The following is a 25,246-nucleotide window of genomic DNA, read 5'->3' as shown; positions in this document are numbered from 1 at the left end:
CAGACACGGACAGACAGACACACACAGTTATACATATAAACAGATGGGCACACATGCACATAAACCCACACAGACTCACAACAAACATACACTTGACCCAGGGATGACTCTCAATGTCATATAAATGCCTTCTTAAAAGCTGCCTCACTTGCCTCACCCTCCTCCCAGCCCTGCTCATGCCCACTCAGGTACTTTCAGCCTGGCTTGCTGGGGCAGGGAAGCTTCCAGGGGGGCACCACTGGTGGGCTCCAAGCGAAGGCTTCCACGTTCCTGGCTGCCATTAGGGAAAGGTTTCTGGGCTCCCAACTCCCATTGGGAGCCCGCCCCTGAATTTCTGCCACTCAGCCAGCTCACTCAAGGAAAGGGAGCCGAGAGCCACAGAACAGACAGATCATCCAAAATCAAGAAAAGTAACGGAAGGGTGACTTGAACTCAGGACTCCAGACGCCCAACCGAGTGAGCACTACGGAAGGTCGAGTGACCCCAGTCTCAAAATTCCTCTCCTCCATTGAGACGTCCTCCACTAGCAGCCCACCCGACCTCAGTCCGGCCACCAGAATGCACGATTAAAGGGGTGCTCTGGAGATGATTCACTGGTGGGCCCTCTTAGATATCTGCTGTGCAGTGTCCTAGCCAGAACTCAGCATCCCGAACTTCACTCCCGGTCCAAATAAATAACCTCCCTTGCTCAGGATGCCTCTCGGGTCTGGCGTGCCCCCGCCCGCAAGGAGTGGAACAGACTTCCCTGAGTGGAAATCCCCCAGTGCCCCATTTCTCGCCACTGCTGGGAGGTGGAAGGGCCTCCACACCTACAGAGGGCGCTGTGGGCGCCAGTCGCTCTGGCCCGCCGGCGGGCAGGGAGGCCGCCTCCATGGTGGTGCGCTGTCCAGCATTTCAGCAATCGGCGGCGGCGGCGGCGGCGGCGGTGGCGGCGGCGCCCGCGCGGAGACCGAGGGCGCGGGGCTGTGGAGACCCGCGGAGCTGCCCTGCCCAGCTGAGGAGGCGGCCCGGAGGCAGTCTGGACAAGCGGGGCGGGAGAGCCTGGCTCGAGCGGCCGGGGGAGCGCGGCAGTCAGCAGGGAGGTGAGAGCCCCTGGTGGGGCGGGGGCATTTCCCAGAGGGGCTGGGGCGGGGTTGAATCTCGGGCCTCCCTAGCTGGGCTGGGGAGCTCAGAGTCTGCAGGCCCCCTAACAGACGGTAGGTTGGGGGACTGCTGGAGTGTTTGGTCGGGGATGCGAGGCACCTGGAGAACAGAGATGAGGAACGTTGTTCATTTCACAGAGAGGAATGGAGAAAGTGAGAACCCTGCGGGGTCACGGACAGACTCCTCTGGGTATAAATGACCATGGCCTGCCCATGAGAATGCTGGAGAGCCCTCCAACTGCAGTCCAATTGCCCTCCCTCAACTGAGGAGTAAGACCTGCTCCCTGGGGAAGGGAGAGACCCTGTGGAGATGCTGGTCACTGGGAGTGGTGGAGGGACCGGCCCCCCGTCTGAATGCTCGGCTTCTGTCCAGCAGGAAGTAGCCCCTTTCTCACCTGCCCATAAGCCCCCGGGGAAGGCAGGAGCTGGCAATGAGAACTGGGTCTCCAACAGGATGGCATTTACCCTCACACTGGGAAGAGGATGGAGGACATCGAAGTGAAAATAGCCACTAAGAGTTTAGTGGGGTTTTCTGTGGGCTCTCTCGGTGCCCAAGGAGAGTTTCTGGAGCTCAGAGTGAGCCTAAACCCAGAGCAAATCCCTGGTAAAAAGGAGATATGAGAGAAGAGACGCAGCCTCTGTCATGCATCCTCCTCCCCCTCCCTCTCAGGGCTCCTGCCTGGACAGTGCCGAAGCCTCCTGCAGTTCCTGCTCCTGACAGCAGGTTCATGGTGGGGAAGGATTTGGGGGAGAGCAAGAGAAGGGCAGCCAGTTCTGGCCTGGGACTCCGATGCCTGTGCTCTATCTTAGCCACAACTTCTTACTCCCCTGAGACCTCGTTCACTCACCCACTTCTGGCAACAGGGGGCCTGTGCTGGTCTTTTGTCCTAAGTCCAGAGAAAAGGCAGACACTTTGATGGAGAGCAGGACAGGAGCTGGAGAATTTCTCTGTCAAGGGGGCATCTTAAGGTCGTGTTCCCAGCATATGCCAGATTCTTCTCCAGCCCAAAATAGGACCAAACTGGCTAGGAAATTGCTCCCACATAACGCCATCTTCTTGGTTCCTTAATTTCATACCCCATCCCACTCTCCTGTTAGGGGTGAGAGGTGAGGGGTGAGGGGTGAGGGGTGAGGGAGGAATTCTTGAAGTGTGACCAAAGACTTGATTGGATTTTAAGAGGTGGGGGTGGATAGGTTTGGAATCATGGATTATGATGTCTGAGAGACATGGGTTCAAATTTAAGTTATGTGACTTCAAAAGCCACTTAACTTTTCTGAGCCTGTTTCCTGATTTGTGAAACAAGTATAGTGTTAATAGTATTTACTTTGCTGTTCAAAGAAATAATCCAGATAATGGATGGGAAACTATTTTTAAGCTGTAAAATACTGGGCAAGTGTTAGTCAATTGAATGCAAGTAAGAATTTCTTAAGAAGGAGCTGGATAAAGGTGGGAAAGTTTTTAGCATGTCTAAAGCACATCTTTCTGTTCCCAGGGGATGTGGGCATTGGTTGAGGGCCTGACACCAGCTCCATGCTAGGCACAATGCTACGTTTGACTCAGTAAATCCTGACAAAAACTTCCCAAGGCAGCCATCATTGCCCCTATTTCACAGCTGAGACAGGAGACTTGACTGACTTTCCCAAGGTCATGAAGCCACACAAGCAGTCTTCCCTAGGGCAGAAGTGGAGCTGATGACCTGTCCCAGTCCCTTGATATCAAAGCTCAGTTCAGTGTCAGTTTCTTGACTCATGCCGCCAGCTTTCCAGGTGGGGAGCCTGAGGCATATGGGTGAAGGTGTACAGTGCGGGAAGGAGCTGACTCCCTCAAGGTCGCTGGGATATTTGGAGGTGGAATGTTCTTTGAACTGGCCAGCTGGGTGCCCCCACCTCAACCCACCCCTGCCACTGTCATTCATGCCTGCCAAGGAGGAGTCTGGGTCTGACAGGTCCATCTGTTCACTGCTGCACCCATTTCTTTCCTCCTCAGCCTGCCAGGTTCTTGCTGACCTGGGCAAGCTGGTGACTGCCAGTTCCTTTCTGAAGCAGTTAGTCCTCACCCCTGAGATGGGGCCTTGGTCACAAGCAACTGCCTCATGGCTGTCCTGTGCCTCCTCTACTGACGTTCCCCTTCCTCTGCCGCTTCCTACTGCCTTCAGGGGCAGAATCAAGCTCCTCCTGTCCCAGCAGTCAGCCTGGGGCTCTGCTGAGGAGATGGGAGGAGCCCACCCTCTTCTTTACCTCCTATACACACTCTGAGCCCCTGCCATAGACCTGTCACTTCACATACATTATCTCATTTCACGCTCACATAACCTGGTACATTTCATCCTCGTAACCTGGTCCTTTTCACAGAGGAGCAGAACAAGGCTTGGAAGCGATGTGACTTTCCCAAGGTCATGGAGCAAAGTCTTGGAGCAACCCTAGCCCACTGCCTAAGGAGCCAGTGTGGATTCCACACACCACTGTGTCATCAATTCCCCAGGTTCCCCGGGGGAGGGTCAACCAGAGCACCGAGGGCCAGTGGGAGTTGGAGGGTGGCACGTGGTCGAGGTGACTAAAGGGCTCTGGGACAGGAGTCCAAAGACTTTCTTCCTGGGCCCATCTCTGACCCTGGCTTCTTGTATGACCTTGAACAGGTCTCTTTCTTCTCTGGGCCTCAGTGTCCTCAACCACAAAATGGTAGGTCTTGAGTAAATGACCCCAAAGGTCCTGCTAGCACCGAGATTTTTAAATCTCTCTGCTCTATAAATCTGTACATTGGAAATCCTGTGGTTCCATCTGCAGAAATAGAAGTCACCTCCAGGGTTTCAAGGTTTGATTTATTCATTGGAGCTGAGATGTAAAATGTACCCATCCCTCCCACCTATAAACTTGAGGTTTTAACTTAAGGGAGAAAACATGACTTAGGCCCATAACTCGTCTGGACATTCCAGCCAGAAGCCTTCTGGCCCAGGATTTGAGATGACCTGCAGGTTCACTGACAATGCCCTGCACACACCTCCCAGAGTTGTTTGCCGGAGTCCAGGAGGCCCCAAGGCACATAGGCACAGGCCCCTTGTCCAGGTGCAATGGTTGCGGCTTATTCGTGGAGTCTTGGGGACAGGGAGGGATTTTGCAGCTATTGCTCTAAAGAAAGGATGCAGGGCCCTGCAGAGGGGGTGGGTCGATATGATAACTAGTCCAGGTCCAGTGGGGAGGGGCAGCCAGATAAGAAATGGAGAAGTTCCTTCTTAATTCCAATACCTGGGCTCAGTGAAAGGATGGGGAGCTCAGAGAGGGGAAGGGTTTAGTGAGGAAAGAAAGGACCAGAGAGAGTGCACACAGTGAGAGTGGATTCAGAGAGGAAGGGGATAGGGGGTGCTTAATGAGGGAACAGAGAGATCAGTGAGAGGGTGGGAGGAGCAGAAGGGCCTATGACAGTGATGGGCTCATTAGAGACCCCAGCCTGACCCAGCCTAGATCCTCATAATGGCTTAGTGCCTGCTGACACCTTTGGGTTTCTGCCCCCTCACCTTCCTTTGAGTCATGAGCCCAGGAGGGCACAGCTCCATCCCCAAAGGCCAAGTCCTGTTGATTCCATGTCATCCAGAATGGGGCTCTCAGGGGACTTAGGCAGGTGTGCCAGTTCCAGGTTGCCCAGGCTTTTGGCCTGGGAGAAAGACCTCAGGGGCCATGTGGGCCTTGGCTCCTGAGCAGCCCCAACCCCCAGGAACTCCCACCCTGCCACCAAAAGCCAGCCGTCTGCAGCACCACTTCCTGGGCAGTGAGCCTGGCCTCAGTCTCCTGCCACCCCCACCCTGGCCTGCTGCCCACTGCAGAAGCTGCTCTGCCAGCTGGAGCTGGTGGGCAGTGCCATAGCTCCCTTAGCATCCTGCAGGGCCTGTGAGAGCCATGAGGCAGCCTGGACCCAGTGAACAGGACCTTGGGGTACAGGCAGCTTACTGTACTGAGCAGCTCTTGGCCTTCATTTTCTAGCATTGAGTATGGCCTGTGGCTTTGAAACCTCTCCCCATAATGAGCCCCTTCCCACCACATTCCCCCAGACTCCCCAGGATGGAGACAGGTAAAAGTAAGTTTCATTGAAGTGCTTTGATTTAAAAAATGACACATCTTTATTGTACAAGATTTGGGAAGCAGATAAAATAAGAATCATCAAGATACCTACGACCCAAAGAGAGCCACTGTGAACAAAGCAAGGGGGAGAATTCCCTTCCAGGATTCTGTCCCTGTGTTCATAGGTACTTAGAGTTAAATAACTGGGAAGATGCTGTTGGGGAAAATGGCATCCTCTTTTTTCACTCTATCATGAAAATTTTCTGATGTCTTTAAAGCTTCTTCAAAAAGCTTACAATTAATGGCCATACGAAGGCTGGGCATGGGTGGAGGTGCTTCCCAGGGAACCAGTGAAAGCTGCAGGGAGAACCTTGCCCCTCCCTTGCCCTCCTGAGTGGGGCACACCTTCAGGGGCTGCTGGCTGTGGTTTCCCTTGGAGAGGATGGCTATGGGGCTGTGACAGTGTCAGCCAGGGACTAAGGTGAGGCTGTGTCCTCAGTCCACCCGCTGTCAGTACAAAGGTGGGCAGAGTCAAGGCTCCTGGGGGAGGGGGAGCATGAGGGAGTCATACATCCCCTGAAGAGGGCGAGAGCCTGGATCCAACAAAACCTTAGAAGAAAGAGCTCAGTACTGGAAATCTGGCAACTGCTAATCTTCTGGGCTCCGATCTCACCTGGGCCCCAACCTCCATAATCAGGTCTTAATCTTCTCCTGTATATGGGCAAACTGATACCTTCCTCCACGTGTGCCGTGAGAAGTGACTCCGGTGGTGGGTCTGAATGCTCCCGAGGAAGGAGAATACCCAGTGTACTCCCCAGAGACGGTGGTCATGTGAGTGTGTGACCACACAATCAACATCTATCACTGCTTCCTATATTCTGGGCACAGTAGGAACACTGAGGACACCCTGACCTTGAGGAGCTCCCAGACTAGTGGAGGGAACTGATAGTGACAACCTATTGAGATTCTACTGGGACTAAGATGTCCACTGTGATGTGGCAGCCAAAGAAGGCTTCTGGGAGAGGGACATTGAAGTTGGACCTTGGAAAACGACAGGGAAGGTACCAGACAGAGCAGACACAGGCGTGGCACTCCAGAAAACAGCATGGGCAGCAGCACAAACGTCCTGGTGAACTAAGGGGACAATGAATGATCTGATGTAGTCATAACACAGAGGGCGTTCCTGGATCCAGCGTGAGTGGTGGTCTGGCTCAGGTCTATGAGGACCTTGAAAACCACTGTAAGAGCTGGGAATTTATTTGGAAATCAATGCGAGTCATGGAAGGCTTTGGAGCCGTGTCATGAAATGGTCAGATGTGCACTTTAGGGAGCCTGCTATGGCTGCGTGTGGTGGGGGAAGGAGGAGGATGGAGATAAAGAGACCAAGGGCAGAGAGGCCAGGGAGGAGGTGATGGCAGAGTGCGAGAGGGGACAGGTACCAGAGACACTCCTCTGGGAGATTTGACAGGGGTGTATGTGCACGTGCTCCAAGCTAGGTTCACTCAGGGAGAAAGGAAAACCCACGGGGCAAGGGCAGAATGAGAAGCGGGGCAGCCTGTCCTCCATGCCCATCCCAGCTGCTGGCACAGACTTCAGTATCAGACAGAGAACCCCAGGCTGGGGAGGGTAAGCTTCAGGACTGGCAGGGGAGCCCAGCCACCCCTTCTCCAAATAGGATCCCAGAGGGGGCTTCTGGGATTGTAAAGAAGCTGGGACACTCAGCAGGCCCTGCCTCCGCAGTCCTGTCTCCCCTCCTTGCTTGGCATGGTCTGACACATGCATCTTGATTCTTGTGACCCACCCATTATTATCCCCAGAACACCTCTCTTCTCTCTTCCTCTGTCCCTTTCTTCTCATACTTCAGAAAGCATAGATGGTCGGTCATTCATTCATTCATTCATTGAACATTTTATCAGCAGGTCCTCTGAACTGAAAAGCTCAATTATCATTGTCATCCCCAAACCCTGTAGGAGGCACTGGAGAAAGGGAAGAGCCAGCCTCAGTCTAGTGGGGAGCAAGGCCCATAACTGGTGGATGTTGTGGCATGGAATATGGGTTATGTGGGAGCATCCCTAGAGCTGCTGGGTATCTGTGGTGGCGGGAGGGTTGCCTGACCAGGTGACTTTGGAGCCAGTATTTACAGATGGGACCTCATAGACTGAGCACAGGTTTGCCAGGAGGGGAAGAAGGGGAAGAACATTTTGTGCAGAGGGAACAGCATGAGCAGAACCATGGAGGAGGGAAGAACACCAGGCAATTGTAGAAAAGTGTGGCTGGAGAATCAGGGCCTGGCCTGAAGGACAAAGGACCAGGCTGGAGAGAGGCCTCGGGAGGGGCCTTATTGTTAGGTGGGGTGTCTAACCTTTCTTCTGTAGGTGGCAGAGAAACCAAGGGCTGTTTCTAGCAGGTAAGCACACAGCCAGAGCTGTTTTAGGAAGGTCACCCCTGAAGGGCGAGCATGATTTGGACAGATGGAGAGAAGAGGGGGGGCCTGCAGAGTGCTTTCAGGACACAGGTCACATGGCCTGGGGCCTCTCCTTCTGCAGCTCTGCTCCTCCCAACCTGGGACATCCAGAACCACAGCAGAGTACCTGCCTCAGCATTTCTAGAACATCCTATAAAAAGCAGATTTCTGGGACCCACCCGTCCCATTCAGAATCTGAGTGTGGGGCCTGGGGGTCTGTACTTTTTAAAGCTCTCAGGTGACTGTACATTTAGAGTTGAGAGTTGATGCCTCATTGCTTTGCACCTGCTGTTCCCTTTAGCTGGATCCCCTTCTTCCTCTTTTTCTACCTCCTTGAGCTTCAGACTCTGCTCACATGTCTCTGTGCAATGCTCGTTCCGGGCTCTCTCCTCTGCATGCCCCCAAGTGCCCGGTTTGCCTTTCCATCTCGCTCAGTAATCAGCATCAACACTCATCTAGAATTTCCCACGTGCCAGCCACTGCTCTAGGGGTCTCATGTACTAACTCATGTAGTCCTCAGAACGTCCTATGAAGGACCCAGGTCACAGCAGAGGATATGGAGGTACCAGCATCACCCAGGCAAGATGTGGTAGGACCACAGAGGCTGCACAGACTACGAGTTCTTTGAGGGCAGGGACCCTGTGTCACTTGTGGTTGCAGGTCCCCAGTGCAAGCACAGGGCATGGCATGTGGGACGTGCTGAGTTTCCCCATCTGTAGGATGGGCTTAAGGATGACAGCTCCCCTCTAGGGCTGCTCTGCAGCTTGGGGAAGTCCTCAGTCTTAATGGGGTTGTAAGCTGTGAGGTGTGTGGTCTGGGTGGGGCTGGTGAGAGGGTCCAGCAACAAAAGCCAGGATCCTCTCTGGGCTTTTAGGATGAGTTTCCCAGAAAGAAGGCCTTTTCCCCTAAGTTCAGCCTCTCCCATAGAATTCAGACCCTCTGACACTGGCCAGGGGCTGGGAGCAATCTCATGGCTGGGTTTGGTTAGACAACCTGGTGACAATTCTATGGGCTGACGGCAGAGCAAGGTGGGAGAAGCCCCAGCTGCAGAAGCAGCCCTCACTGCCAATCTGACCTTAGAGGGCTTGTGCCTTCCCAGAGCAAAGAGGGACCCCTCTCCCCATCATTCATGCCTCCCACCCACAATCCCTCAGGTTATTGTCAATGATGTTTTAATTAACTGCTTAATTAACTATTTAGGCTAATCAGATTAATTGACATTAATTGGCTACCATTTGTCAAGGACCCTGCAAAGCTGTGCCTCTCAGAGTTGAAGTGTGTGACGGGGGCTGGCAGGGGAGTCAGGGAGGAGCTGTCACTGTGCTGTGGAGCTGGGGGAGCCGGTGGCAGGCAGTGGACACCAGGACTGCTGCCCAGGGCCTGTGCACCTCCCGGCGGTTCTCAGGGCTGGACCCTTGACAGCTGAGTTCTGGATCTTCACACTTTAGGAAGTGCATCACCTCTTCCTCCTCCTTAGTTGCATTAAAAGAGAAAGAAAGGAAGGAAGGAAGGAAGGAAGGAAGGAAGGAAGGAAGGAAGGAAGGAAGGAAGAAAGAAAGAAAGAAAGAAAGAAAGAAAGAAAGAAAGAAAGAAAGAAAGAAAGAAAGAAAGGAAAAGAAAGAAAGAAAGGTTTAATGAGGGACCAGAGGGAAGAGCCAGATACTTTCAATCCCAAAGGGCTGTGAAGACCTCAGAGGGGGAGAGACATTAAAACCCTAAATCAGCCATGATATAAGTAGGTCACCACATAACAACTTCTGGGATGAAATGTGCATATTCAGTTTTAAAAAGAGGGTGGAGGAGCAGTATCAGGGAGATAAAATATGCAAAATATTAAACTATGACAAAATGATCAGATTTCCATTATTTAGTCAATTACAGCCCCCAAAACTCATAGTACATTTTAATGCCTGTTTTAAAGCACAACTTACAGTTTTAAATTATAGCACTTGAAACAAAAAAGAAAAAAAAAACTACTATGAAATGCATCCTACGTTTTGGAAAAAGAAAAAAAAAAAGCCAACCCACTCAAAACTGGGAGTGTGAGTTTGTCTTCAGAGCCATTCTCTCAAGATTAAATGGCTTTCATATCTAGTCCAACACTGAGCTGGAAGTTGGTAGCCTGCAGTCTTATTTTGACTTTGTCACTGACCCCCTGAGGGTCCCCTCCCCTCTCTGGTGAGTCCCTGGCCTGTACTCCTGAGAGAGTGCTTACATGGAGCAGAGGAGGTGTGGATTTTTAATATTCTAGAGATGAATTCAAATGTGAGGGGAGAAAGGGGTTCATCTTAGTGAGAGGGTCAAGCTTCCAGAATGGGGAGCACTTCCTGGGCAGGTGGAGGGGCTCCCCACTTGGTGACATAGCTCTCTAGCTTGGTGTGAGAAAACCTGGAGAATGAATGTGGGGTCTCTCCCCCACCCCTTAACTGCCCTATCCTGCAGCCCCTGGGGGGAGGAAGGAACAGGAGAGACTGGAGGCTGTTGCCTAGCAACAAGAGGCGCATCTGGATCGATGAGAATGGCAGCTGAGGCTCCAGGCTCCAGCCCCCAGCCCGGCTCTCTTTGATCTCACCCGGCCCAGCAGAAACCTGGGGGGGATGCCCAGGGCAGCCTGCCTGATTAGAGAAGAGTCAATAGAGGGAATTTTCCATAATGAGATGGTGTAGGCAGTGGAGGCAGCTGCCCCTGGCTTCTCCTGTCACCAGCCCCAGTGGGTAGAAGGCGCTTATCTGACTGTCCCAGCACACCCTTCCTCCTGATAGCTCCTAGGGAGGCACATCACCCACAGCTTTGATTATTCTCTGTCTTGGACTGCCAGGGACTCAGCCCAGCCTTACCCTGGCCCAGGCTCCTGACATGTCATCTGGATGAGGAAACTGAGGCACCAAGAGGAAAAGATATCTGGTTACAGAGCTTCTAGCTCATCTTACCTTTCCTCAGCCCAGCTCCCAGGTGTGAGCCTGGGAGGGCTGGGTCCTGATGGGGAGGAGACGGAGATGAAGGGGGTGATAGAAGCAGATGAGAGCATACGGGTTCCTCTGATTTAACTCCAGGGTCAGCATGGCAGGGTCCTTGGAGAGCATGGAGTCCTGACACGTAATTACACGGCTCTCCCTAGGACACCTCACCAACGCCATCTGGCTTGGACCCTCCCCCGGACACAGAGATCACCACCTCCGTGGGAGCCCATGCCATCAGACATCCTTTCTCAGGCTCCCAGATCTACATTCTAGCTCAGACAGCAACAGGAAGCTGCCTGCTCCCTGGCTGGATGGCTACAGCTCCCTGAAGGCCAACGAGGGCCCTGAATAGGAGCAGAATGGGCTGGGTAGGGGCAGGAATTTATTTGTTCCACTAGAGTGCAGGGGAGGCTAAAATACTACTTGCTTATTTGGTGTCAGTATTGCTCTATACAGATCTGTCTACTGGGTGGAACTGGTCTGTATTATTTTCAATGATCAGTATTACGGGTTCTGCTCCATTCCACTGACCTGTATATTACTGGTTTACTGTGGTTTGTGAGTTCCCCACCGTCTTCTGTTGATGTATCCAGTCTGATTGAGGCCCACTATGGCCTGTCCTGGGCTCCAGTGGTCTGCACTGGTCTCACCTAGGTGGATGGCCTGTCCTGTGGGCCTCTCTGAGTAGCAGGTTCCTTGTCCCTGGGACCTGCCACTCGGATCCTCTGCTCTGGGAACCCAAATCAAAGCCAACAGGAACAGGAGGAACAGGGACCCTAGGCTGAGAGGCAGGCAAGTCCATCCTATCCCTTCAAAGACAGAGCTGGACTCCAGGGCTTACAAAGTATATGACCATGTGACCCATGCAAATGTCAACACACAAAGTCTAGGCATATTAAGAGCAGTAACTAGAGACCTTTCTCACTGAGGTCCCCAGAGATGGCAGTAATAAAACACAAGTAGTGAGCTCACTGTCAGTCCAAACACAGTCTGGGTTTCCACAAGCGTTCACAGATGGCTGCTTTGTGCCAAGTTCTATGCTGAGCATCAGGGACATGAAAATGGAAGCATCCCAGTCACTGCCCTTGGAGAGCGCTCACTAGGCCAGGGAGCCAACAGCCGCAATAGAACAGAGGTAAATGCTGAGAGTGGTAGCCAGGGGGCTTAGGCTCCAGGAGCACCACAGATGTGTGTCCCCCAGTGGAGGTCATGGAAGGCTTCACCAAGGAGGTGATGCTTAAACAGTCTTGTAGGATGAATGGAAGGGTAAGAGCATTCCAAGTAGAGGGACCAGCATAGACCAGTGTGTTCCTGGGTGGAGCAGAGTGCCGTGTGTCTGAGACATATCGGGGGCTGGACAGGATGCCCAGGACCCAGGTGCCAGCTAAGTTACCTGGGCTTTCTCCTGTGGTCAGTGGGCTTGCCCTCCTTCCTTTGCCTGCCCTGGATCTCCCCTTTTGCTTCTGAGCACGTAGCCAGCCCCAACACCTCCATTCCGTAGCATAGACTGAGACTGCAGGGCAGGGGACAGCTCCAGCACAGGGCTGGGTAGAGGAGGGCAGGAGAGGACCAAGAGCACTGAGGCCCAGGCCCAGGATATGGTACCAGCACCCCTGTCGGCCAGGCTGCCTGGCCCTCCTGGAACCAGCACTCCATCATCCCAGCCAGCCCCAGCCTGGGGACTCTGGCCAAGGACTTCCTCCGGCTCCAACAGGGGCGGCAGGAAGCTCTGGCTGCTGAATAATTGAAAGGAAGGCTTTCAGCATTTCTCCCTCCCCCCTCCCCCACAGCATCTTCAGGAGGGTTGGGTAACAAGTAGCAGAGCCAGCATCTCCTGCCCTCCCCTCCTGAGAGAGTCCCCAGGAGGCAGAGAGGAAGCTCGCTTAGCTAACCCTCTCACTGCCAGCGGCCCAGCGCCTTCCTCCCAGGCCTCACCCTGCAGCATTTTCTTAGCAGTGAATACTGGTCTCCACCGGTCCATGTGGGTTGTTATCTGTGAAAAGTGACCTTGTTGGCCTTCTAGTCTTCACAAGTTGGTACTGATTTGGAATGGTAAATTATCTACATAATCTGTTGTGATTGATACTGATCTATATGTCCCACTGGTTAACCCATGCCTGTAGTGGTTTAGACTGGTTGGCATTGTTTATGGTAATACTAGCAAAGGTATTTGGACATGGAACTTAGTAAGTGCCCTTAACTAATGGGTTAACTCCCTCAACCCTAAGGGGGTTACTAATATTAACACCATTTTACAAATGAGGAAACAGCACAGAAGTTAGGTCACCGTGGGGCACATAGTAAGTGATTTGAACATAGGCTGGCTCTTCTGTCACTTGCTGATCTGCACATGTCCGTCTTGATTTTTTTTAATCAAGTCTATTTATTGATGCATTTCAAGTTTTATGTCTGCCTTGATTAATGGTGACCAAGTTCATGTGGAGTTAGGCTCACACCTCTCTCTAAAGGGTAAGGGCCAGCAAAAGTGAAGGCACCGGTTAGCAAAAGAGATCTTTCCCAAATGCAGATCTGATCATGGCCTCTCCAGCTCCACAGTCTTCTCTGGCTCCCTACTGCCTGCAAGGTACAGACCTAGCTCCGCTGTCTCCTCCCACCCACTGTGCTCAGCTGTGCAACAAGCCATGCTCTTCCCTCTTTCCTCATTAAGCTTTCTTCACACACGCCCCACACTCTACCCGCGACATCCTTCCTCCCCATCTTTGTCCCACCAGTTCCTACGTATACTTCAAGACCTCTCCTCCAGGAAGACCTCCTAACTATATTCCTTCTCTCACACACACCCTCTCAGCTAATGTCTCTACATGTCCGCCATTCCAGCACTTACCTTGCTACATTATAGGCATCACTGCTTCTCCCCCTATATCTCTCTCTTGCCCTCTGCTGGGCCCCAGAGTGCCCACTCGCTGAATAGCTGTGACATGAGGGCTTGACCTGCTCCTAAGCTGAGGGGCTTTCACCCTATCCTGTGGCCTTTACCCCCGCCCCCCCCCCCCCCACGCCAACCCACCCTCCTGGGCAGGGAGCATGGGGAAGGCTTTCAGGGTGTTGTAGCCACTGGGCTGGAGAGGCTCATGGAGTCTGGAGAAGGTCCCCACAGGGAAGGGTGGGGTTGACAGGAGAGCCCCTCCCCCCAGTGCTCAGGAAACACATCGGTGTCACAGGTACCGCATGGCTTCAGTGTCAGGGACTGAGGTGGGGTGACACCCTGAGCTTCCTTGGACACAGTGAGATGGGTGTTCTTTCCCAGCTTGGATAAATGTCTTGACAAACCATTGTTGTTGCACACTCATTTTTACAAAGACCTGGACTTAGTTTCACAACCTAGGTATGTGGTTTCATGTGTGTTTGTCAGTTCCATCATGTTTCTGACAGTTACAAAGAATTCTTTTCCTCCAGGAAATCCAGGAGGCATGTCCCTCTCCACCCTCTCTCTCACGCTGGGCTTTTTCTCTGGAAGGCCTCACATTGCGCTCACAGCCCCCACCTCAAAGGAAGGCAGTCCCCACCATGATTCCACTCCACCCTGGTCCACTTAGCCCCAGGGCTGCCCCCTGCCTGCCCTTACCCTTAGCCTGTGCTGCCCCCCACCTGGACTTTCCCTTCCTTACAAGGAGCAATTTGTCGTCCAAAGGGCCAATTCAAAACCATGGCCTTTGTGAGGCCTTCCCTGACCTTCCCAGGCCAAGCAGACTTTCCCTGGTCTCATATTTACTACCCCAGCACCAAGCCAGGGTGCACGGAGGGGTGTAACTAGGGTCTGTCTTCATAACAAGCTTGTCACTGAAAGAATGAGCGATCCCACCATGCTGTGAGGTAAGGAGTATTGTCCTCATTTTACAGATCAGAAAACTGAGGCTCAGGAGGTTTAATGACTTTTCCTGGTCACACAGGTAGAACCAAAATTCAAGCTCAAGTCCTCTGACTCCAAACCCAGTGCTCCTTGTCCACCCACCCCACACCTGGCTTTCCTGGGCCTGTGGGGGACCACAGAAACACCTTAGTAGCAAGAATGTGGTTATATTGTATGTGACTGGGGATCGAGAGCTTACTTAAAGCTCTGGGAACCTGTACGTTTGAGGTGTGGAGGCCTTGAGTCCTGGCATCATCAATGGGGAGAGAGGTGTCTGGCAGGTGGAGGCAGGGAAAAGGGCCCCCAGGTCAGTGAGCGCTGCCCCCTGGTGAGAGAGGCTTCTGAGCCTCCAGAACAAAGGGGGCCCTAGGTGGGTGCCACTGGTGCTGGAGGCTGATGCCCTGGGAGTGAGGTGGGGAGGGGAGGAGTTTGCTGAGGCCAGCCATAGGATAGTGGCCCATGTCACCTCAGCAGGCTCCTCAAAATGACCTCCACCTCCTGCCCTGAGCTCCTGCTTCTGCTCTCTCTTCCCTCCACAATCAGCAACCTGTTCACTCTCCCGTCTCAGTCTCCAACTATGTAATGACAGTTCCCAAATCAGGCCCGAGCTCAGCCTCCCGAGTGCCAGACCCATGATCTGAGGCTCCTAGACATCTCCCCCTGGATGACTAGGGACTCCACCAAGTCCAAAACAGGACAGTCACCACTGACAAATAATAACGAACATCGGTACCATGTATGAGATATTCACTGCATGCTAAGCACTGTGGTACCATTTCACATGTATTCATCCTTTACAACAAACCTCTGGGGAGGGTGCTGTTATTAGTTCCATTTTACAGGCAAGGAAACCAAGGCACAGAATTTAAGGCACATGACAAGGTCACTCAGATTATGAGTTCCCAAAGAGCATAGCCCTGTCTCTGCCTCAAACCAGAGTTCCCCAAGGCAAGGCCCAGTCTCCCCCTCAGACACATATGTCGTCCACTGCTCCCTCTCCCCAGACCCAGCCAGGTCACTACCGATCTGAGCGAGCATCTCACCCTTCTGAGCCCAGGATGAGTGATGATCTCATTAGCTGGGAGGCTCCGTGCCTGTCAGCAGACTGGACACTGCAGTACAGATGGACTGTTTCACCTTCAATTAATCTCTACCAGCAGGGCTGGACTTGCAGGTACCAGCAGCCAAACTGTTCCATCCTGTCTCCGCCAGTTCTACTCAAGGGACCAGGCTTGGGTCTGGGAGTAGAAGGAATGCCCAGGGACTCAGCTATGAGGCTTGTAAATTAGAGGTCTGGCTCTTTAACCACTCAGATCTGCAGGACTTAATCTGCACATGGGTTTGGCTGGCCCAGCCCATGGGCTTGCCCTTGGGACCTGACCCAGTGCTGGAGACAGCCTCAGGGCGGAGCTCTGGCGGGGGGGGGGGGGGGGGGGGGGGGGGGGGGGACGCGGCAGCAGTGGCTATAGAAGCAGGAAGGAGGGGGGCTGAAGGCTTGGCAGTACACATTTATAGTTACCTAGATTTCCAGACTAGGAAAGGACCTGTGGAGTCTCTGAGTCCAGCCCCGCTCCCTGCATTGGCCAGTGGGGGAAACAAGAGTCCAGAGAGGGGAAGAGACTTCTTCAGGTCCAACAGCCAATTAGCAGTTGAGAAAAGACTTCTCATTTGCTGCTCTGCCTCCAAAGAGACTGTGTCAGTGTCCCCAGGGACCTTGGCAAGTTAGGGTCAGGGTTAGGGCTATGGCTCTAGATGTCATATCTGCCTGCTTGACCCCCACAAGCCCCACACCCTCAACACACTCTTAATCTGCCCTCCACGTTCCCCATCACAGTAAATGGCTGTACAATCTACCTGGTCACTCAAATCAGCTCATCCACATCCAGTCACATCCTGCCGAGTCTATTTCTTGAATTCTATTCAGGCCTCACCTGCTCCGGTGTCCCTGCCTACAGCCCCTCCCACCCGCTTTGGGAATCCTGCCCTGACCAACCAGGCAAAGCTGCAGACACTACACCTGATAACTATTGGTTTCCCAAGCCAGCCTTCGAGCTCCCAGATAGCCAGGATGGACTCTTGTTCATGTCCAAATCCTCAGCCTTTCATAGGGTGGGGCCCAGAGTAGATGTTGGGTGAGTGTTTGGGTGAATATAGTATCTATCTCCTGCTTGAACAGTCTCTGTAATGGGGAACTCACTCATCCTGGGATGAACTGAACTGCTTAGTTTTGTTTTGTTTTTAATTAAGATTTGATTGTTGGGGTGGGGGGGGGGGGCAATCTTTTATGGACTTAGCTGAAGTTCACTCTAGATGACTTCCCTGAAGGAATTTGGCTTTGTCTTCTGGGACAAAGGCCAACAGTGGGTGAGTCTCTGAAGGGGACAGAATGATAGTGGGAGAGATTGGCTAGGACCTTGTTCCTCTCAGTGTGGTCAAAGGTCAGCATTTGAGAAATTGTTAGAAATTCGAATTCTCAGACACTACCCCAGATCTACTGAGTCAGAAACTCAGGGTGGGGCCCAGTCCTCTGGTTTCAACAAGCCACCCAGGTGACTCTGAGGCCTGATAAAATGTGAGAACTGCTGCTCTGACAGGGCTCCCAATTGCTAGTCCATGATCTATATCAAAACCATCTGGGGAACATTAACAATTTAACCTCCAGAGATTTTTATTCATTAGATCTGGGGTGAGTCCCAGGTAACATGAACATATAAAATGCAAGACACCAGGTTAAATTTGAATTTCAGATGAACAGTGAATAATTTTTTTTAGTATAAGTATGTCCCAAATATGAAATTCATGAAATTCAAATTTAATTTAACTGCACATTCTATATTTTTATTTGCCAAATTTGGCAACCCTACCTACTTATAAGCTTCCAGCAGATTCAGCTAGGTTTGGCCTATATCCTCTACAATCCTTTAAATATTTAAAGATAGGGATTCTGATCATCTGTATATTCTTATCATTTCCTTATTCTATACATCATATTTTTGTTGCTATACCATAGGATAACATAGACTTTTGGCAGCCACATCATGATTGCATCTCTGACCATTGAAAACCTCTAAATCCTTCCTAAATATGATGCCTCTATACCAGCGGTTCTCAACCTGTGGTCGCGACCCCTTTGGCGGTCGAACGACCCTTTCACAGGGGTCGCCTAAGACCATCCTGCATATCAGATATTTACATCACGATTCATAACAGTAGCAAAATTTCACTTATGAAGTAGTAACGAAAATAAATTTATGGTTGGGGGTCACAACATGAGGAACTGTATTTAAAGGGCCAGAAGGTTGAGAACCACTGCATTTCTACCCATTCCAATTTTAGAAAGTTAGTTTGGGACCTAGCTCCAGAATGTGGCATTTTTCACTATCCTGTTTCACCTTCTTAGATTCCTTCCATTGCTCCAGTCTGTTGCGTCCTTTTAGATTCTGACTCTGAATTCATGAGCCTTCCCAGATTGTATCCTTGGTGAATCTGATTATCAGATTGTCAAAGTTCCCTCCAGTCAATGGTGAACATATTGGATCAATGGTGAGGACAGAGCCCTATGGTCCCCCATTAAATACCTCCATCTAATGTGACATTGACCTATTAAGTATCTCTCTTAAACACAGGTCACTCTATCCACCAATTACAACCATACAGGCTATTAGTTCCCACCAGCACGATGTCTCTTTGCCCTCTGACATCTCACAAGGATTTCATAAAAGATAACGTCAGTGCCTCACAGAAAGACCATGTGCCTGCAGTAGCTCCCTGGTTTGCTGGCCCAGCAACCCTAACATAGTGAGCAATGACCCCTGCCTCTTCTCTAGGGGTTAAAGGGTCATCCTTTTAATAACCAGCCTCAGATGCCAGCCTGGCACCCTCCAACTCACCAGAAGTTGGGAGAATCCACCATCTGTCCTAGTGAAAATGCAGACTGCACCTGCCCCCTGTACCTTCGCACCCTGAAAGATTGCCCCCAGAAGCCCAGCAATCTCACCCACACATTTTCCTAGTGCTGGGAATAGAATTCCTCAGGGTCTGGAGATCTGACTCTGCTGTTCAGAACTGCCCCCATCAGCTCTTCTTCCCCTGCCCGCAAGGAGCTGGGCCAAGCTCTAGGCTGGGGAGCCTTACTCGCATCAGAAGGTAAGCCTGCAGAGCAACATGGCTAAAAACCTGGCTTTCTACCCACACCTTCAATGTGCCTCCGGCATTGCCAGGCTCTGGGGAGGCTCTGAGAAGCTGTAATGAAGGGACGGTCTCCTCCCCTCAAAGGGCTCACAGTCTAGAACAGGGGTCAGATGAAAACAAGTTGAACCACTGTATCTAAAGAGGTGAGGACAAAAGCAGTGGGAGTCAAGCAGGGAATGACTCATCCTTCCTCAGAAGTGGGGAAGGCTTCCCAGGGGAGGTGACATTTGGGCTGGGCCCTGAAGGATGAGTAGAAGTTCCCCAGATGGAGAAGAGGGGAGCAGGTATTCCAGTATAAGGTAACCACATGGGCAAAGGCACAAAGGAGTGAGAATGCTTGTCTGGGAACACATGACCAAGACTGAGGGGCTGGATGTTGGTTGCAGGATGAAGTGTATCAAGGAATGAAGCTGCAGGATAGCACAGGGCAAAGCATGAAGGGGTCTTGCAGGCTGTACTGAGGGCAGTACCAGGCATTCCTCCATCCCGCCTCCCGTTATAATTGTTTTCCATTTGTTCTATCCATATGCATTGAGTTCCACTTGCTCGGGCACTTTGCTGGCACTAGGAGCAGAAAACTAAACTGCCCCCAGCCTGGGAGAGCCAGGCCCGTGAACTCATAGTGACAACAGTGAGTGGCAAGAGCTCTGGGAGGGCAGCACCTTCCAGAGGGCTGAGGGAAGGCTTCCAGAAGGTGGTGATGCCTACGAGCAGTAACTTTAAGAAATGTAGGAGTCAGGGGAAGTGTCCCAGGGAAAGGGAGAGACAAGAAAGATGGAGAATCTGTTGGAAGGGGCTTGGAGGCCAGATCAAAAGGCAGGTTGTGTCACAACTTTCAGCCAAAGTGACAGGAGGTCACTAGAGGCTGTTAATCAGAGCATGACACCTGATTTGCTCCTGGACTGATCTCCCAGGTTGCTGATGCAGGATGGATGGAGAGGGTGGGGGGGAGGGGCCAGGGGGGCAGGACACTCAGGCTGAAGTGGACCAGAGTGAGGGGCTTGGATTGAGATGGTAATGGGAGGGAAGGAAGTGGATAAATGTGAGCAATGTTGAAAAGAGAGGATGAGGGGCCAAACTTGATGATAGGTGAGCTACAGTGGGCCAGGACAGTGGTGGTCTCCAAGCTCTATACATGCCCCTGGTTCAGGTGAGCAATATACAGAGGTGTCACCCATGAGCTAAGCACAGTGGCCAAGACAGGGGGGCGGGGAGCAGAGTTCCCAGAGCTCTGCATGGGGGCTGGAGAGTAGGTGATGCTTATGGATGCCCCAGGAGAAGCCTTGGTGGAGCTGGGGTGCAACGGTGGGATAGGGACAGGCAAGATGCCTACAGGGTTTGGGGAGGAGAGAGGTTAAAAGAACATTTTTGGTCTGTAAACGCCCAAGAGCCCTCCTCTCCTGAAGAGTCTGGATGATGCTCCCAGACACAGGAGGGGGTCAGAGGTTCAGAGACGGGGAGTGATGATCTCAGGGTCACTCAGAAAGGAGTGGAGGAGCATGGCCTGGAACCCAGGGACTTGGGACTTAAGAGGATAGACATATAAAGGAGTTTATGTTCTCATAACCATATTCACTCTGTCCCCTTTAGAGCTTCTATGCCTCTCACAGTCCCCCTCTTGCTTCTCTGCCTTCCAATCTCTGTGTCTCTGAATGTCCCCCATCCCCATCACACTGAGGCCAGTAAGGGGAGTGTGTGTTGGGGGTTGTGTTGCAGGGAAGGTCCATCCAGGATGTCCAGATATGCCCAGTCTCTTCTTCTCTTCCCACCTCCCTCCACCCTTCCCCTCCCTGGCATCCCACTCCCTGAGAAGGAGGCCTCCCTGTTGCTTAGCAACTAGCAGAGCCTTGGAGAAAGGAAATGGAAATAGCTCAGAAGGTGCCTCCCTCTGTTAAGATAGGTCCTTGGTGTGTATGTGTGTGTGTGTGTGTGTGTGCACGCATACTTGTGTGTGCCCACGCAAATGCATGCATATGCTCTACCTTGGGCCTACTGTGGAGCCAGGACTTCTTACCTCCCAAGCCGTGCTGACTCCCATGTCACCCCGAGCCTGTAGGAGGATGTGGCTGCCTGGAAAGCTAATGTCAGTGCCACTTTTGGTCACATCTTCAGAAGTAGTGTTTCCAGAACAAAGGAGGGTTCTAATCTGGATCAGGCCCCCACCTGGCCTGCTGGTTTGGGAGCAGTTAGCCAAATCTAAGTGGGGACTGAACACTGCATCTGCGGTGGGAGTGCCCCGAAGCCTGGAGAAGGCTCTGTCTTCCCATCTCTGCAGGGCTGCCCTGGGAGGTGGGAGCACATGTGGTCTGTGATTCCTACCAGCCAGAGCCAGGATAATGAGTGTTTTGGGGAGAAGGAGATTTAAACTGACCCTGAAGGAAAAACAAGAATAAAACTAACAAATTTTCCCAGGGACTAATTTGATTGCCTGGGGAGATGCAAGCAGGTGGGCAGGCAAAGGCTAGGCGGACAGGCCCAGGCATTGGTACAAGGCAGAGAGGATTGCCCTGGTGGTTATAGGTCCCTGAAAATGATTCTATTCCAAGCCAACGCCCCTTAGAAATGATCTATAGTCCCGCCTGCATTCACCCATCTTACAGTGTCCAATCCCCGCTCCTGCTCTGAGATGTGACCCAAAGGTGCAGACTTGCTGTCCACCCCCCTCCGCAGTCTGAGGGGAAGCAGATTAGAGCCATGAGTGGGCCTTTAAATCTTCAGGATTAACCCGCGCGGAGAGGAGCTTAGCAGGTGGCCGAGAAGTGACCATCTCGCCTCGTGTCTGTGTCTGTCCCACAGGGCCGAGGCCAGCAGCTCCGGGGCCAGCCGCTATGTCCTCCACCGTGAACAACGGGGCGGCCAGCATGCCGTCCCCGCCCGATGCTGCGAACGGCTTCCCGCAGCCAGGCGCCTCCTCGGGGAACTGGCCGCGGACCGAGGAGGAGATGCGCGCCGCCGAGCCAGGGCTGGTAAAGCGCGCGCACCGCGAGATCCTGGACCACGAGCGCAAGCGGCGCGTGGAGCTCAAGTGCATGGAGCTGCAGGAGATGATGGAGGAGCAGGGGTGAGCGTGCCGCTGGGCCCAAGACGGGGAACCTGTGGGCTGTGGGGCAGGGCCAGCGGGCGGGGGCGGGGCGGGGGTGGAGGGCGGAGCTAGGCAAGTGTGGGGACCCTGGAACCCAGTCAGGCAAGGGACCAAGGGAAGGGAGTCTGAAATAGTAGGAGTGGAACCATTGCAAACCTAACCGAACTTTTTTTTTTTTTTAATATTTATTGATTTTTTACAGAGAGGAAGGGAGAGGGATAGAGAGTCAGAAACATCGATGAGAGAGAAACATCGATCAGCTGCCTTCTGCACACCTCCTACTGAGGATGTGCCCGCAACCTAGGTACATGCCCTTGACTGGAATCGAACCTGGGACCTTTCAGTCCACAAGCCGACGCTCTATCCACTGAGCCAAACTGGTTTCGGCCCAACCGAACTTTTTATTCATTTACTTGTTCATTCAGCCAATAAACTGTCTTGAACACCCACTCTATGTCCAGCTCAGATTCACAGAGTCCAAGGAGACACAACTCATGCCTTTGAAAAACATCCAGTCCAGTCCAGTGGGGGAGAGAGGCATGTAAACATGCTCGGTTTCCCCTTCTATAAAATCGGCGGCTCGAGCGCCTAAACGCTGCCAAGCACGGGCTGCAGCCAGACAAGAAAGCACAATGGACCCTTACTATGTGCGAGGGCTTCCTGTGGCTTCAGCAAAGGAATGCTGCTGGCAGCCACATCTGGAAGCTTGGTTTCATCCTCTCTAGGTGAGAGCCAGTCATGGGGCACATAAGTGTGCTGGGCACTGTGCTGAGCCATGCTGGGACCCAGCGTTGGTTCGGAGTTACTTCCTCAAAGTCTCTCCCCATCTCCAAAGGGAAACAAGCATGTTAACAACCAGCGCCATCACAAACAGATTAGAATCACGGTACAGGACAGGACAGGACAGGAGAGGGCCAGGTGCTTCAGGAGCTCAGAGGAGAGGTTTTAAGAGGAGAAGACATTCGAATGGGCCTTGAAGGACGAGTAGGAGTTTGTCCAGCTGAGAAGGAGGAGTTGTGAGGGACCTCCCTGGCAAGTCTAGTGAAGACAGCCCTCCACATGAGGCTGAAGACAAAAAAAGCAAAACAAACAAACAAACCTAGGAGCAAAGCCTACCCATTTGTGCAGCTCCAAGGAAAGCTACTAGTCCCAAAGCTCCCTTTTGCATCTGTCCTGAGTACTTTGAAAGGAGTGATCTGGCTGTGGAGAGAGACAAAGTTGGGAGCAGGGCCTGTCCATCAGATATGCACTATCAGTGAGCTGAGAAGTCAGAAATGCCAGTGGGTGGGATTGGGCCTGGAGCCACATCGGGGCAGACAGCCTGGGTACAGCAGTCCTTCCAAACCATACTTCTGTCTGTCCATCCAGTCCTCTTGGACTTCTCAAGAGGCAGCCAAGACACAGTTCACTGTCCCTGTGGAGCCCAGGAAGACACTGAGGCTCAAACAGAGAGAGAGCCACCAGTGGAAGGCCATCAGGAAGGCCATCAGAAAGGCAGGCCCGGGTCCAGGGCCTCCTGCAGGGTTTATAAGGAAAAAACATGGGCACGGGGACTTGGTGTTCACCTCCAGCTGGGGACCAGGTTGAGGGACAGGGGAGGTAGGGTCTCTTCAAAGAGTGATGGATGGAAGGCTACTGAAAACAGACCAAAAGGAGGCCTCTGCTGGCAGCTGAAAACAGGTTCCATGAGCTGTGGATGTGGGCAGAAGAAAGGAGATCCCCGGGGCAGGGTTGAGTAGGGAATAGGATGGAGTTTCCTTCTGCAGAGAGCCCCAGGACCTTAAACCTGCAAACCCTGCTGAGGGGAGAGGAGTGAAGGGAGCTTGGGTGTGGGTAGGGAACAGAAGGGATGACTTCTTTCAGGGAACCCTAAGGCACATTCCTCAGGAAGCTCCTCTCCCTCCCCACCCTTCTTTCCCCTGGCTGAACCCCCTCCTCCTCCATGAGCCCAGCCCCTCACTGCACTTGGGAGGACCTTTACCAGGTGAAGGCAGCCTTTGATGGAAGGGGAAGACATTTGGCCATGTCATTGCTGTCAGTCCCCAGGCATTAAGGACCTGTACCTCTCTGGGAAGCACCCACTAGGTCTCCAGATGTTCAGTCAGGGCCCTTCCTCCCACCCAATCTTTACTGCAGGTGGTCCTTAGACTGGAGTCTCCCACAAAGGTAGCTCTCCAGTCACCATCCCCCTCCCCTCCCATCTCTTAGTTGCAGCCTGGTGGGTGAAAGCCACAGCCACTCTGAAACCCAACAACCCAGGCTTTTAGCCCAAGCCTGTGACCTTGGGCAAGCCCCAATTACTTGCCTTCCAGAATTGTTCTGAGGGTCCTGTGGACTAAGGCATGACAGGGCTCCTCTGCCCCCAGTCAGTCCCCAGCAAGTGCTCCACAAACACTAGGGACCCTTGCCCTGTTATCAAAGCTAGTCATTAATATCCATTTCTAGAAACACTGGTTCATTCGCGTTTATTTACCAGGTTCTCAGGCATTTGACAAATATTCCCACTAGTCACAGGAACACGCATTCTTTGGCCTCATTAAAAAGCAATCCCTTCCTTAATATTGATGGATGGCCGGCTAATTCACTGGTGATTGATGCTGCATTTGGAAACACCTTCCAGGGTAGCCTCTGTGTGCAGCCTGCAATCACCATAGGGGTGGGGACAGAGCCCACAGCCCGTGCAATGTGATGTTCTCACCCCCACCACAAACATCCCCCACCCACCCTACCAAGGTCCCTTCCTGTGAGGACACAATGGCAATGGTGGTGGCGGCAAGGTAGCCTAGTTGGGCGTGGAGCTTTGAGCCCTCCCCTCTCCCTTGTTCCGTTTCCTCTGTTATAACATGGGAATAGTGAGGCCATCCACCCCCTCAGAGCTACAGTGAAAATCAAATTAATGACAAAGAAAGGGATTATCTAGGAGCCCTAGGTCTGGGCAAGGACAGCAGAATGAAACATTTTCCACTCTGGGGAAATCTTTTAAAATACAGTGTCTCCTCATCCCACCCCAGCCCCAGAGGGCAACCCAGGAAGTCCCCAAAGCAGGAACAAATTTGGCATGTCCTTCCCATACCGTGGAGTGGGGACAAGGGACACAGACATCATTGACTTTTAGTCTGAGGGTTTGGCCAATGCTAGCCAGGCCTCCTGTGTGGCCTGAAGTTGGCAGATGCTGCCACTTCCACAAAGAGTGAATGGCTTGGGTACCAGCCTCCCTTCCATGTCAGCCTTTGCCTCCTGGGAATGCAGAGAGAAGTGGTCCAGGTGGCTCCTGACCTGGGACCTTGCTGGTCTGGCAGGGGTCTGGAGTAGAAAACGGCGGAAAGCCTGGGATAGCTAGACCCTCTGTTCCCATCACTCTGGAACAAAAATCCTCAATCACTATGATTTATTGAGCACCTACTATGTGATGGGCAAAGGACCGTATATGCATCATCTCTCTTAATCATTATGATAACCTTGAAAGGCAGGTTACTATCACAT

General features: G+C 52.5%; 1 protein-coding gene across 1 annotated transcript in view; it reads left to right on the top strand.

Annotated features, from left to right (window-relative positions):
- The first annotated feature begins 1,004 nt into the window (after positions 1-1,004).
- The window catches only part of SRRM3 (serine/arginine repetitive matrix 3), a 54,704-nt gene continuing 30,462 nt past the window's right edge, over positions 1,005-25,246 (top strand). The window contains exons 1-2 of the mRNA XM_070412755.1: positions 1,005-1,082; positions 21,478-21,742. Coding sequence (XP_070268856.1) covers positions 21,510-21,742 — 233 coding nt within the window. The 5' untranslated portion in view covers positions 1,005-1,082; positions 21,478-21,509. The remainder of the gene's footprint in view (positions 1,083-21,477; positions 21,743-25,246) is intronic.

The sequence above is a fragment of the Myotis yumanensis genome, unplaced genomic scaffold, assembly GCF_028538775.1.
Source record: "Myotis yumanensis isolate MYYU_CA2020_CCGP unplaced genomic scaffold, mMyoYum1.0.hap1 SCAF_4, whole genome shotgun sequence".
NCBI lineage: Eukaryota > Metazoa > Chordata > Mammalia > Chiroptera > Vespertilionidae > Myotis > Myotis yumanensis.
This window is presented reverse-complemented; position numbering and strand designations above follow the sequence as displayed.